Source organism: Lutra lutra, chromosome 7 (genome assembly GCF_902655055.1).
Source record: "Lutra lutra chromosome 7, mLutLut1.2, whole genome shotgun sequence".
Lineage (NCBI taxonomy): Eukaryota > Metazoa > Chordata > Mammalia > Carnivora > Mustelidae > Lutra > Lutra lutra.
In genome coordinates this window covers 70,197,586-70,213,344 of record NC_062284.1, presented here as the reverse complement: position 1 = coordinate 70,213,344, position 15,759 = coordinate 70,197,586, and the positions used below count along the sequence as shown (strand labels likewise).

Genomic DNA, 15,759 nt, shown 5'->3' with positions numbered 1-15,759 from the left:
GCAGAAGGCAGATGCTTAACTGACTGATCCATCCAAGTGCCCCTAAACCTTCTTATAAATTTATTTAAATCTGTTGTATTTAATCCTGCTTGCTTTACACCAATTTTTACTGATATGTGCTTTATATATATATGTATATTCTCCCAAATTCATTTGCTATGTGGCATGCTTTTCAGTTGCTAGTACCAAGACGCAGCACCAATATTTGCCTTCATGATACTTCATGCACAATATGGGGCTTCATTTACCTAATCCCTGCATTGTTCAAGGGCCTACTGTGCTATGATTCACAGTTGTGGGAAACAGAAAATAAGCTACTGATCCTGACTTAAAATATAAGACTCTAGTGGAAGAAACAGACACAAAACAGTAAGTGATATGTGTGTTTCAAGAGGAGGAAGCCTTAAGGTATTCGGGGGTAGATAAGGAAGGCTTTACTGAATAGGTGACTTTTAAACTAAACTGTGGTTTATCGGGTCAATAAGGGGAGGAAGAGCATTCCAGACAGAGCAGAAAGCATGAACTAAGACAAGGAAGCATAAAACAACATAGTATGTTCTGGAAACGGCAAATAGCTCAGTGAGGCTGGAAAACGGTGGATATGAGGGAACATCCTGAGATAAAACAGGAAGATTCCCCAGAAGCCAGAATGAATGGGTCTATCAGCCAAACTAAGGAGTTTAGACTTCAGCCTGTAAGGAGTAGAGATTTTAAGTGGAGGAATTTTTTCCTTTAAAAAGGTTTCTCTGGCTGCAGTGTGTTGGAGAGCAGAGATGGAAGGCAGTCAGACTAGTTAGGAAGCCATTATGGTAATTAAATGAGAAATGATGGGGGCTGAAATGAAAGTAAACGGTGGGGCAGGCGGGGTAGTTGTAGAGGGAAGGGAATGCTCAGGGTCATGAGTTAGGGATCTTGATAAGGGACCCTTAGGTTTGGGCAGGAGAGGAAGGAGCCAAAAGTGGCTCTGCGTTTCTAGTCTGGGTGACTGGGGGTAAATTATGGCACTAAACAGAAAGGAAAAGGAAAATATCCCTGGTTGTTGAGAATTATCTTTGACTCCTCCTTCTTTTTTTCCCCACCAAACATACTACCAAACTCTGCCAGGCCTTTGCCTCCTATCTCCCCACCCTTCTAATTATCCTTCACAGTGCTACAAAGTCATCTTCCTGAAGGAGCTCTGTAGAAGTTTCTGCTCAGAAATGTTTGATGGAGTCCCCATTGCATGCAGAATGAAACCTAAGCTTCTTAAGGGAGCATTCAAGACTCTCCTTATTCAATCAGGCCACAAGCTACCTCTTGGATACCTTTCTCTTGCAAAGTATCTTCTCCTTTTCCCACCCTATATATCATCTCCTCCAAACATTAATCTAATCTTTGTTCCCTAACACATCTTGTCATTTTATACCTCTAAGCCTCAGCTCATGCTATTTTCTCTATTTGAATGCAGAGTTTCTTGTCTATCTCAAACTGCCAGAATTTTACCCCGAGTTTACGTCATCTTCTCCATTACACTTCACCCATCCATCTCCTTAGTCAAAAGCATTCTTCCTTCTCAGTGGCGCAGACTCTTGTGTCTCAATCACAACACTTTTGGCGTCTTGCCTTTTTTTTTTTTTTTTTTTTTAGATAGCTGTGCTTTGGAATCCCTTCTGTTCCCCTGCCCTAGTGACTTATACGCAGTATAGATTTAAAAATTGGTGATGGATTTACCTGGAGTAGGGATCTGAGTCCTGTATCCTCACCGAAAGTTTAGCCTATAGTCTGGAAAAATCAGACGATTCTGCGATTCCGTGACATCACGCGTGGAAAAGAGTCTAGAGGAGTCACCTGTCTCTAGGGGGCCCTTTCGCTATCTAGAACACCCATCACAAAAGGTGGGAGCAAAATAATTTGCTGTCAGGGGAGTATGGCTTCTCCAAATAGTTGCAAGATATCTTTATTGTTTATGTAAAATTAAATACCTTACGCTCGGTACTGTCAAAAAGCCCTACAGGATCTAAGATTTTCCGAGGTGGAATTTCCCGGTGACTGGCGTCCTCCTGAGGTCAACTGCCCGGACCATCACACAGTGTACTCGGGAGCGTACGACAGAACCCAGGCGTGTCCCCAGAGAAGGACGGCTGCGTGCCCCGCCCCCACTGGCCGCAGCCGGGAGGCTCCGAGGGAACTCCCGCACGTCTGCGCGCGCAATCCCGGGACCAGGGTCCACGCGGCGCGCGCAATTGCCCTGGAAACCACTGCGCGCGCACGCGCAAACGCGGGGCGGGGAGCGGGACTGAGCTAAGAGCCCAGCAGCTGGAGGAGGGGTTTACCCTCCCACTCTACTGTAGCTCCCTCGAGGGTGGGCGCGCGCACCGCCCTTCTCCCTCGGGCGGAGCGTCCTTTCCTGCACGCTCCCGGCTCACGCGCTACCCCGGCGGCCCCCCCGCCTCCGCCTCACACGCACCCTTGCGCTCCTCCCGCATTTGTGCGCCGGTGCAGCAGGCAGTGGGAGCATCCGGGCATTTCCGCAGCCGAGCGACGATCCGGGCGGCCGCAGCGGTCGAGGAGCTCCCATGGCAGGGACAAGGAAGGGGGAAGGCAAGAGCGGGGCAAGGCGTTAAGCCGGAGCCACCGAGGGGTGGGTCCCGAGGGAGGCGGAGGGAGAAGCGCTCTCGCGGTCGGGCGCGGGGCTCGTCGCTCCTCTCGCGCAGTCCCTTGCCAGCCCGGGCTTCGGAGATGCATCTGCATCAGGTCCTCACCGGGGCTGTCAACCCTGGAGACAACTGCTACTCCGTGGGCAGCGTCGGGGATGTCCCCTTCACGGTGAGCGGCGTCGGGAGCTCAAGGGGGAGAGACCCGGGGCCGAGATCCCCGTCCCGGCCCACGCCTCTCCTGGAAGGCACTGGGGGGCTGGTGGGCCCCACCTGCGCCCCCTTTGCAGCTCAGTTTCGGGGGGCGGGCGTGGGACTGTGAGTCCTGTGGCTGGTGTAGGAAATTACCCTTCAGGGAAAAGGATAGGAATCCACCGCACTGTCCGCCCTCAGCCAACGGGCCCCCGGGGATGACTGGACTAGAAGGTTCCTCTCCTAGGGCGGCCTCGGGTCTGCGGTGGAGGAAGATGGTTGCAATCGCCGAAACCCTGAGCGTCCGTTTCGCACCTGCTCTCGGCGTGGAGGCGAAGACTTGGTCTAGTCTCGGAGCATGGAGGCGATGCTGCACCTGGCTCCCCCTGCCCGCCGAGTTAGGGCAGCGAGGATCGCTGGAGCCTGTGGCTTTAAACCCGATACTACCCGACCTTCTTTATCTCCTAATGCAGAATCTTAATTCCGACAAGGAAATAAAAAATTTCATTCTTTGCCCCCGAAAAATCTAAATGGAAGGGTTAGAGTGACAGTGGCCTGGAAAGCTATTTACCACGAGATCAGTTTGGTATCCTTCCTAGGTAATATTTAATCCTTTGCAAGGTAGGCTGGTTTATTTGTTTTTAAACTAAGGCAATGCAAATATTTTATAAGTGTTTTTTGTTGTTGCTGTTGTTTGTGCGAGTAAAATGTGTGTAAACGATAACGTGTTAGAACCTTTCAGATCTCGATGAAAAAGACATGTTTTCTGAATGAGCTTGGACGGATCAGTCCTTTTGGAGAATGGATGTTGTTAGTATAGCTAATTCAAACTAAGCCCTAGAGCTTCTTTCTACCCATAGATAGACTCCCATGGATCAACCTGAGTTCCTTTTCTGTATTAAATTTATACTGGGTCCTCCTTGGAAGGCACTGTAAGCAATAAAATCTTGATTAAATACACAATGTTATTGATAACTTATACTTGATAAAACTGGAAATAGCATAATGGTATGCTTTTAAGACAAGGAAGACACTTTGATGTCTGCTTTCCAACAACATGTTTTTAAAGCTGCAGAAATAAGAAAAGCTCCAGCAAAACTGCAGAATCATTATGTAGCACAGTGCATTCTGGAACAGAATTTATCATTATGATACATTAAAAATAACCCCATAAGGTTGCCTTTTGGCGATTTTAATTTTTAAATGGATTTCAACTTGGCTTTGTTTCAGTTTAGAATGAACCTTTAAGGGTATAATTTGCCTGACTTATATTGTTACACATGACCCTATCAGTGGTGTCATTTGTGTTTTGCATCCATGTGACCTAAAAATCCATATAGAGTTGAGCTTGGACTTCAAGTGTAGGTCTCTACATTTTGAGGCATAGAAGAAATTTCCCTTTCCCCAGTTGTGTAGGTGGGGAGGAAGTTTCCTAGCTTGGAAGAGTAGGCTTCCTGCATCAAGATGTCTGGAACCTTAGGTTATGGGGTATTTCCACACTATCATAGTGGTGGTAGTTTTTTGTTTTCATCTAAAGTGGAACAGTGTCTGTCTCATTGTGGGAATGTTGAATAGAGCTAAACAAGTTCAGGTGCAGTCTGGAAAAGCTAGTGCAAGAACTGTTAGCATTGCGCAGGTGTGGTTATACTGTAGGCCACCCATGACCAGGTCCTTGAAATCATTTTCAAGTCTTTACCACCTCCCTAATTCAACCGATCACCAAGGGTGATTGACTCTCTGTAGTGTGTATCAGATTTCTCCCTTCTCCCTTTCTCCTTTCTCTCTCTCTCTCTCTTTCTTTCTTTTGGTTTTATTTATTTTTGTCAGAGTGAAAGAGCACACTCGAGCACAAGAAGGGGGAGGGGCAGAAGCAGAGGGAGAAGAAGGTTCCCCACTGAGCAAGGAGCCCTGATGTAGGACTCCAACCTGGGACCCTGGGATCATGACCTGAATCAAAGGTAGATGTTTAACCTACTGAGCCACCCAGCTGTCCCAGATTTATCCCTTTTCATCATCTTAGTTACCACCTTATTATAGAAACTAAATTGTATTACTTAACATAAACACTTCTAAACTGGTTTCCCTTATACTCCTCTCTGATCAGTTTATCCTCCACACAGCTGCTGGGATAGTTTTTCTCAAATACCATTTCACCATATCATTCTTGGCTCAGGACTATTAAGTTGTTCCTAATGGATGTGTTATGAAGCTTAAACTTGTCAGATGTTCTGCCATCTTTGACTTTATGTTTGATTATATGTTCTCCTCATCTTAGCCCCTCTGCTATAGACCTACTAATCATCTTACTCGATCCTACATCTTTTTTTTTTTAATTTATTTATTTATTTATTTGACAGAAATCACAAGTAGGCAGAGAGGCAGGCAGAGAGAGAGGAGAGGCAGGCTCCCTGCCGAGCAGAGAGCCCGAGGCAGGGCTCCATCCCAGACCTTGGGATCACATCCTGAGCCGAAGGCAGAGACTTTAACCCACTGAGCCACCCAGGTGCCCCTCAATCCTACATCTTAAAAGACTTATTGAGAGAGAGAGAGAGAGAGAGAGAGAGAGAGAGAACAAGTAGGGGGAGGGGCAAAGAGAGGGGGAGAGAAGCAAACTCCCCACTGAGTGTGGAGTCAGATGTATTTGGGCTCCATCTCGCAACCCTGAGATCATGATATGAGCCAAAAGCAAGAGTCTGATGTTTAACCTACTGAGCCACCCAGGTGCCCCATATCCTACATGTTTATGTTGCAACACGAGAATTCTTGCTTTTTATTTTCCCGAATATGACTCAAAATTTACTTGGTTTAGGATTCCTGCCTATGATTCTGATTGTTTTGGCCCTTTGGCATTTACAGACCCTTGTTGCACACCATCTCCTTTTAATATTTTAGTTTTGAGGGCACTGATGCAGTTATAATTTTGCCATGAACTAGAAATGACCTTTTGGACTCGAAGAAGAACAGATTCTCTTAAAAAAAAAATGAGAACAAGCTGTATTCAAGTATTCTAGACTCAGCTAACAATTATTTGAATGCCTACAGTAATACAAAAAGAATAAAAAATAAAAAACCCCATAAAAGTAGAGCTCCTTTACATAGAGTGTGCCATTTGATTTGTATAGCAATCAGATAAAAAACTTTAGTTCTGAGTCAGATGACTGAAAAAGGGACCAGCCAGGACTGGAATGGAGGTCCTGTGACTTCACATCTGGTAGGCTTTTCCTATCAGAGTGCTTGTTTTGGAGGGTGTGTGCATGTGTTTGGAAGACAGAGATATGGCCAGTGTAGTAAGAAAGACTGACTGTCTTGCAGCCAGACAGTGGTTTTTAGCTAATGCTGTCTTTCATGATAACCTGAGGATCTTTTCAAAATAGGGTAGATAGATCATTTATTTCAGAGTCTATAATTTTAAGTTTTTTTAAGAAGGAACTGTTCTTTTTTTTTTTTTTTTTTAAAGATTTTATTTATTTATTTAACAGAGAGAGATCACAAGCAGGCAGAGAGGCAGGTAGAGAGAGAGGAGGAAGCAGGCTCCCTGCTGAGCAGAGAGCCCAATGCGGGGCTTGATCCTAGGACCCTGAGATCATGACCTGAGCCGAAGGCAGCGGCTTAACCCACTGAGCCACCCAGGCGCCCCAAGAAGGAACTATTCTTAAGGGAATTTGAAGCGTTTATGATACCGTAATTGAAAAATAGTGTGTTATACATATTCCACTGTGCGTGGTGGGTAGTGGGTGGTGTGATCATCTGGCTTGTGAATGACTGCTTATGTCACCGTGTCCCAGTCGGTGCTGTGTTGTCATGATGGTACAGTTTGTAGTGGACAGTCCCAGTGGTGTGTATCTATAGTGCTAACACATGCTATGATGGTTTTCACTTCCATTTGGGCAGGTAGTGGTTTTTAAAAACAATTGTGATGTTATAAATGTGGTTGTATATATCACCTTTTGATCATTCTGTTCTTTTCAGTGTGTTAGCTAAGTTATGGGGATACTGTTATCCTGTAATAGATCAGGACCCAGATAGGCCAAGGAGCTGATTTTTTTTTTTTAAACTATGTATGAGCTTTGTTGTACTTCATTTTGCCATTGAGACATTCCCAACTACCTTCTTATCTATAAGTGAATGTTTTAAGGCTTAATGTAACAGATAGTGTAAATTTTCCTTATTTATGTTTTTTATTGCTTCCCTGAAAAATAGTCTTTAGTATTAAAAAAATTTTTTGTAAGTATTAAAATATCAATTAAAATAATGATAGTACATTATTAATATTAATTTTTAGTCTTTATTTTAAAAAATTTTTCTGTAAGTATTAAAATATCAATTGAAATAATGATAGTACCTTATTAATACAATTAATTAATTCTTTTCACATTTTGACCTTAAGGGGTACAGACTGTATTTTCAGATGTGTAAGGGCAGTTGATGTATTCCAGTCTGATAGGAATTCAACACATTTATTAAAGTTTACAAAAATTAGTCATTACCACTTGGTTTATCACCTACTCATAGAGATTAAAAATGATGTACATAGCTATGATGTAAGGCAGATGAAAGAGATCACATATAATTGGGAACATAAAAGATTTCACGTAAGATTGACAGTTGTAAAGACAGGTATTAGGCCTTTCTGAGTGGCAAGAACAACAAAAGCCAAGGAATAATGTAATATAAAGGATAAATTATTGGGTGACTGTTCCTTCACGAAGCAATAAAAAAAAAAACAACACAAGACTTCCTTATTAAATAAGAAAACACTAACAGAATGCTGAAAAATATAATTTGCAACCCATAACTTTTTAGGAAAATGTGTTCTGGCATTTCCTAACTTTTATTTTTTTTCCTTAGAGCACCACCGGAAAGCTGGTAACGAATGAAAAAACATTCATTTAAAAGATAGAAGTTACTGTTATGTGACCTCTTTTTCTGGAATTTAGATACATTTTAATTCTACTGTGGTATAATAACATTCCAGTCCTAGAATTAGGGCAACATCAAACTTTGAAATGATCAACCTGTTTATACATTTAGCACAGGTTTCTTGAGCACATAGGTGTGTCAGGCTCTGTGGAGATGAACAACAGTGGTAACAACAGAAGAACAAAAACACATAATACTGATCTTAGGGAATTTATTAAAGAAGTATAGGAACCTGGTAATCTCCTTGGAGAGTTAAGACATGTACCTAACCACAGCCCACTGGCTGTGTAGTGTTGTGAGGCACTCATATTCTTTGTGGGAATTCAAGAATAAGAGATCACATTTGGCCAGGAGAACGGGAAATTGGACAGAAAAATGCTTCTGTGCTTGTCAGTTATCAGTGCACATAACAACTCACAGCTATTACAACCTGTGCTGATAGTAAAGGAAAAAGCAATAGTTAAGAATTTAGAATGTAGTTGTTCTCTAAGAGAAGTTGGCTTGTTTGTTCCTGGAAAGTAACTTCTTGTTTATCTAAATCGATATCTTCAGAGTTTGCGGGCTCGCGTTTAGTGTGAGCCTGTAGATAAATATGAGGTGGTGTAAGTTTTTACTTACAGATTGTTAGCCTTCTGCCTTATAGAGGTGAGACTCTTAGAAGCTACCCAGAAACTCTGGTACAAGTCTCAAATAATGCCTCCTTAGAGATGAGAAGTTAGGGACCAACTACTTCTATGACCCTGGATAACTCAAACTTATTATTAGGTTTTTCATCTGTAACACGAGGTTCTTAACTTAGGATCTTTTAAAGTGTTTAGACCTTGAAGGAACATTATATGGAGTTCTCTAGAGATTTCCAAGAGGCAACAGGGAGAATGGACTGGAAACATACAGTGATTGTGCTAAAGTAATAGCTCTGGAGTCTGTTGTATATTGCTCCTCCACTGTTATGTATAGGATTGTTATCTGACTTTACAGTAGGGAAGTTTGACCTCCCTTCTGGCTCAGAGAAGAAGCCATGCAGAGTGTTTATGAAGTTGTGTGTCTTCTTTGGGCCCACGGTTGAGAAGGTGGCATGTATTCATGATTGTATCTTCAGCATATGGTAGGTGGTAGTTGCCTGGGACTGTCACAGTACAGTATGAAGTGGAAGATGGGGCCATTGTGGTTGTGTTGAGGCTTTCCATGCTCTAGATATTCTTACTCCTTTGCTTTATGTTCTTAGGATTTGGGATATTTAAAAGACAACTTTAGGAATTACAATCAGTATCTTACCTTGGGTCTTGGGAAGTTTTTAGAACAAATCGGAGTCTGAGTATTTAATTATCAAAAAGAGCACAGGGTGTTGGGTTACAACCGCAATGGCACAGTGGAAAAACAAGTCATGTCTGAGCAATTTAATTTCCTACTATGATAGAAAGCAAAGCAGTATTTAAAAGGGGATAATGATAGAAAATATCTGTAATTCACATTTAATAAGGCTCTTCAGGCTTGTGGGTTATTTTTTGGAAGCCAAATATTTTAATAGAAATTTTAGGGTTTTCAGTCTTCTTAAATTTATAGAGTCCTTTCATATATTTGCTCTGAAACTGTAATTCATTATGTAACAGGATATAGAACCGGTTATTGAGGAAGCAAGTGCAATTACACAGGTGTTATGACTGTATTTTCTTTCTCTTAGACATAGCTCCTGTTACCCTGGAACTTGATGTATATATGTGAACCCAGTTGCCTGGGCTTTTCTATTCTCAAACCTTCTCATTTCATGATTGCTAAGGGCTAGTTCAGTGGCCCCCTCTCCTCCCATTCTAAGCACCTGCAGAATAAGATGGTTATCTTATATCCCTCTGGTAGAGAAGTCAGTAGGTACAAAAGTGTCAGTGGATAGAGTGAGACTTCTTTAACTACTACATGGTAATTTGGGGGAATGATTTGAGACCCATAAATAATATCCTCTTAGATTGTCATTGAAGATGTCCCATTAGGGCTGCCCCCTCTAAAAAGTGAGACTTCTCGGAAATAGTAACATTTAATCAATTAATTTTTAGTTTAAATTAGGCTCCATACCTAACATGGGGCTTGAACTCAAGACCCCAAGATCAAGAGTTGCGTGCTCTACTGTCTGAGCCAGCCAGGCGCCCCTAGTACATTTAATTTAATTTGTGCTAAGTCATTATGTTTTCATCCTGTGATTTTAAGAGAAACCCAGGAAGCTTGAGACTATGTAGGCATTATGGAAGGGGGCGTGGACGGACCCAAAAACACATAGAAGTTTTGGCTTAGATTCAGTTCAAAGATAGACATAACTTATATGTTAGCTGTAGTTCAAGAACAAAATACTGACATTTTCCTTGGAGTAATGACTTCAGTTTTGTGATATGCTAGCAATTCCTTGTTTTCTCTGGCCTTTCTGCGTGTTTACTTAATGAGGATCTAATCAGAGAGAGATACTCAAATTATACTGTACTCTGCCCATTGCATCTTCTTTCATGCCTTTAATGTACATGAATTTTCAGTATTTCCAGCAAAGGCCATTTCGTCCACTTACACTTGTGGCTTTAAACTGGGAGTGAGTTTGCTCCCTAGGGGATATTCGGAGACATATCTGGAGACATTTTTGATTGTTGTGACAGGGTTGTTGGGGGCGGACAGGCATCTACAGCAGAAAGGCTACAGATCCTGATAAATGTCATACAATGCAGAGGACAGTCGCCTCCCCCCCATGTCAATATTCTAGAAGTTTTGAGAAATCTTGATTGATACCCTAGTTCCTATCTTTTATCTACTCAAGGACATTGTGATAACAGTTTCTATTTTTCTCTCCTGTAAAAATTGCTTTTTCTTTCTTTCTTTTTTTTTTTTTAAGATTTTTATTTATTTATTTGACAGAGAGGGAGAGGTCACAAGTAGGCAGAGAGGCAGGCAGAGACAGAGAGGGGGAAGCAGGCTCCCTGCTGAGCAGAGAGCCCGATATGGGGCTTGATCCCAGGACCCTGGAATCATGACCTGAGCCGAAGGCAGAGGCTTTAACCCACTGAGTCATACAAGGGCCCTGCTTTTTCTTTCTTATTGAAATACTTTCTTCAACAGCTCTCTTGGATTTCCTCTACTTTTACCCGCTCCCTCTCAGCCTGATTCCAGACCTCTATATCTAGCTATGACTTTGTCATCTCCCTCTTGAATATCTAATAGCTATCTCAGAATCCCTATCCTCATAACATTCTCCTTCTCCAGCCTTCCCTAAATCAGTACATGGCTACTTCTCTTTTTCTTTTCAGTTCACTTGGAATCTTTCACTCCTTTCTTTCATTTACACCTCATATCTAATACCGGCAAATTACATTGGCTATACATTCAAGATGCATCCAGAATCTTAGAATCTTACCATTTCTTTTTTTTTCTTTTTCTTTTTCTTTTTTTTTTTTAGATTTCATCTGTTTATTTGACAGAGAGCACAAGTAGGCAGAGCAGCAGGCAGAGGGAGAAGCAGGCTGTCCACTGAGCAGGGAGCCCAATGTGGGACTTGATCCCAGGAATCTGGGATCATGACCCGAGCCGAAGGCAGCCGCTTAACCCACTGAGCCACCCAGATGCCCCCATAGTGACCACTTTTATAACACTGTTTTTTTTCTAAAGATTTTATTTATTTGACAGAGCGGGAGCGAGCACAAGCAGGGGGTGCAGCAGAGGGAGCGGGAGAAGAGCCTGACGCTCAATCCCAGGGGCTCCATCCCAGGACCCCGGGATCATGACCCGAACAGAAGGCAGGTACTTAACTGACAGAGTCACCCAGGCGCCCTTATAATATTGTTTTTTATAGTATCTTTTGATATAGCTCGATGGCATTTTATAGGATGGGAGCAGGGAGAGCTGATAATTACCATCCAGGTACAAAGCTTTGTTTGCTTATTTATTTATTTAAAAAGATTTTATTTATTTATTTGTCAGAGTGAGCGTACAAGCAGGGAGAGAAGCAGGCAGAGGGAGAAGAAGGCTCCATGCTGAGCAAGGAACCTGATGGGGGACTCCATCCCAGGACCCTTAGATCATGATCTGAGCCAGAGGCAGACACTTAACTGACTGAGCCACACAGGTGTCTCTGGTCTGGTTTAATCTAAGGATGTATATTATGTATTAAAAGAAGTGACAGTGCCCATCAAGCAGTTCTCCCCTTTTCCTTAATTATGCTTTTAAAAGACCTCATTACATAAAAAAATTGGAAATTAGCCTAATCCTTGGAGTGTGTTGATTCTGCATTTTAAGAGTTACATGTTTTAACAATCAGTTGAGCTAGGCCTGGAGTCGAAGACTGGGGAGCCTGCAAAGACATTGTAGAGGTGGCTGCCCTACTTGGTGGTACTAAACTCAGCCAAAAGAGTATTGGGTAGAAGCAAGATTCTCTTTAGAAAGTCATTTGAGGGCGCCTGGGTGGCTCAGTGGGTTAAGCCGCTGCCTTCGGCTCAGGTCATGATCTCAGGGTCCTGGGATGGAGTCCCGAATCAGGCTCTCTGCTCAGCAGGGAGCATGCTTCCCTCTCTCTCTCTCTCTCTCTGCCTGCCTCTCCATCTACTTGTGATCTGTCAAATAAATAAATAAAATCTTAAAAAAAAAAAAAAGAAAGTCATTTGAATAATATTCCAATATGTAGACAAATGGAGCATTCAAATATGGGTATCATAATTTTATGCTGGAAAAATTTTATAAAATTTAGATAAAAATAAAAAGCCCAATTTGGGGTACCTGGGTGGCTCAGTGGTTAAAGCCTCTGCCTTCGGCTCAGGTCATGATCTCAGGGTCCTGGGATCGAGTCCTGCATCCGGCTCTCTGCTCGGCGGGGAGCCTGCCTCCTCCTCCTGTCTCTCTCTGCCTGCCTCTCTTCCTACTTGTGATCTGTCAAATAAATTAAAAAAAATAAATTAAAAAAAGCCCAATTTGGCCATTAAAAACAAAAAAGCAAACAAAAACCATAAAAGAACCCAATTTTTTTGCTTTAAAAAATCATTAATGTAATAATTGCATTATAAAGAACTCATAATTCAGACAAAGTTGAAATAATAGAAAATAAAAAGGAAAATAAGGGAAGTTTCCATTCCCTAGTAGATTAGCATAACTTCATGGTTATTCTTTACGCAAAAAAATATTTGAGGACATAGGCATTGTATCTACCCTCTAAGGTCAACCAGTTATATAAATGTGCACTGCTATACAAGAGGAGTTGGTGTATGTTGTTTTAAGATATAAACTAGTTAAACTGGGGGTCATCTACCAAAGTGCTGACTTTGGTCATAGAGAAACTGAGCTGTAGCCCTTCTTTTCTGGCAGTATTTAATAGTGTCAGTTGTATGTGGTTGGTATATAGGAAAAAAAACATTTTTTTTTTTCTTTTTGAAATGGTGGTATTAATGTCAATCTTGTGTGTTAAATTGGTACATGAAATATTTCACAGTTTGATGTAGTACAAGAATTTTAGATCTGAGAATTAAAGGATTTAAAGACACAGCTAGATCTAAGGCGGAATTAACACTGGAACCCATGCTCATTCATATGGCCTTGTAGATTATTTGAACAATACAGGAGAAAGATAAAAATCATTTGTAATGGTATAATCCAGAGATAACCCCTCCTAACATTTTGGTAAATTGGACCTAGACCTCATGTGAGAATGTTTATCTGTCCTTTTTTCCCAGAATAAGTTTTAGATCGTTATTTTTCCAAGGATTTATTCCTTGTGTAGATTTTCAAATTTTTTGTATAAAATTGTTTGCAGCAACCTCTTAACTATCTTTTTAAAGTCTCCAGCATCTGGTATATTGCTTCTTTTCTTATTACTGCCATTTATTATTTGTGCCTTCTCTTCTTCTTTAACAGAAATTTATTCACTTTTAAAATTTATTCTTTTAAAATAAACTACTTCTACATTTATTAGTTTTATTACATATTTATTATCTATTTCATTAATTCTTATTTTAAATTATTTCCTTCTTTCTACATTATTTGGATTTATTTTGCTATTTTCTCCCTAACTTACTGAGATAAATGTTTAGCTCATTTCAGTCTTTCTTTCTAATACATGCATTTAAGAATGTAAATTTCATATTCTTAAGACTTAACTGTATTTGCTTATCACAAAGCTATTTTTTTAAAGATTTTATTTGAGAGAGCGAGAGTGCGAGAGAGAGCGAGCGAGAGAGAGAGAAAGAGAGAGACACACACACATACACACACACACAAAGGAGCATGAGCTGGGGGAAGGGCAGAGAGAGAGGAAGGAGGCAGTTCCCCACTGAGCAGGGAGCCCAATGTGGGGTTTGATCCTGGGACCCTGAGATCATGACCTGAGCCGAAGGCAGATGCTAAATGAACTGAGCCACTGAGATGCCCCGAATATTTTTTTTTCATTCCATTTTTTCCCTGTAAAATTTTTCCTGAAGTTATATACTCTGCTTTTACCTTAGAAATTACAATAGCATTCTTAAGTTACCATTTAACTTGCCAAAGCTGGCTGAGGCTTTATAGTCCTTTAAACAATACAAGCACTCTTTGTATTGTTTTTTACTTTCTTCCTGCTTGTAATCTGTCCTTCTGTGATAAGTCTATTCATGTTTATAAATTCTGTAAGACTTTATTATTATTTGATATAGTCAGTAGTTATTTACATTTACCTGTGTATTTATAATTACCTTACTCTTCATTCCTTTCTGCATCTTTCACATTCCATTTGGAATCATTTTCTTTCTTCCTGGAGAAACTTTAGAATTTCCTTTGGTGTGGATCTGTTGGTGTTGTAATGTCATTTTTTTTTTTTTTTTTTGAATGAAAATGTCTATTTTGTTTTGTTGTTGAGAGATACTTTTGCTAGGTAGAGTATGACAGTATTTTCTTTTCGCCACCTTAAAGGTGGCCTCTTACTGTTTCTGTTGAGAAGTCAGTTACCAGCCTACTGCTTCTTTAAAAGTTGTATTTTTTTCTCTAGCAGTTTTTAAGATTTTTTTTCTTCGTCTTTCTGAAGTTTTACTATGTTGTGTCTAGTTGTGCTTATATTTTTTTTCAATCCTGTTTGGGGCTTTTGAGATTTTTGAATCTGTGAATTGATGTATTTTATCAAATATGGAAAAATTTCAGCTGATACCGCCTCAAAAATTGCCTCTACCCCATTGACCTTATGAGACTAAACATATTGGACCTTATCACTTTATTTTTGTGTCTCATATCTTTTCCTTTGTATTTTCTTTTTATCCTTCTCTGCAGCACTCTGGATAGTTTCTTCTAATCCATTTGCTAATCCTATTTCAGTCATGTCTAATTTGCTTTATTGCACTTACTGTACTGACTAGTAGTACTAGGTTTTGTTTGTTTTTGTAGATGTCCTTTATAAGATTGAGCAAGTTTCCTTCTATTTGTTTTTTTGTCGAGAAAAATTTTTTTTTTTTTTTTTATCACGGAGGGGTCTTGAATATTGTCAGATGTTTTTTCTTCACTGATTAATATGGTCACGTGGTTTTTCTTCTTTAGACTGTTAATGTGGTGGATTACATTGATTGACTTTTGCAAAATGAATTAGCTTTGTATTACTGGTATATTTTCCTTTTTATGTATGGTTAGATTCAATTTGCTAGTATTTTATTGAGGTTTTTTGCATTATGTTTATTACGGATGTTGGTCTATAGTGGTTTTTTTTTTTAAAGATTTTATTTATTTGAGAGAAAGAGAGCGAACGCTCAAGTGGGAAGCAGAGGGAGAAGGAGTAGTGGACTCTGATGAGCAGGGAGCCTGATGCAGGGATCAATCCCAGGACCCCAAGATCATGACCTGAGCTGAAGGCAGACTCTCAACCCACTGAGCCAGGAGCCCCTATAGTTTTTTTTTCTTTACATTGTTTTTTGTTTGTTTGTTTTTGGTATCATTGTAATGCTGGTTTTATAAAATGAGTTTAGAGGTATTCCTTTTCTATTTTCTGTCAGTGGTCATGTAGAGTTCATGTCATTTATTCTTTAAATGTTAGGAGAATTTTCCA

General features: G+C 40.7%; 1 protein-coding gene across 4 annotated transcripts in view; it reads left to right on the top strand.

The window, feature by feature from the left end:
* Nucleotides 1-2,267: 2,267 nt before the first annotated feature.
* Nucleotides 2,268-15,759, top strand: part of DMXL2 (Dmx like 2) — a 160,246-nt gene continuing 146,754 nt past the window's right edge. For all 4 annotated transcript variants that reach the window (XM_047737487.1, XM_047737485.1, XM_047737486.1 and 1 more), the window contains exon 1: nt 2,268-2,805. In XM_047737487.1, the coding sequence (XP_047593443.1) occupies nt 2,719-2,805 (87 nt within the window). In that variant the 5' untranslated portion in view covers nt 2,268-2,718. The remainder of the gene's footprint in view (nt 2,806-15,759) is intronic.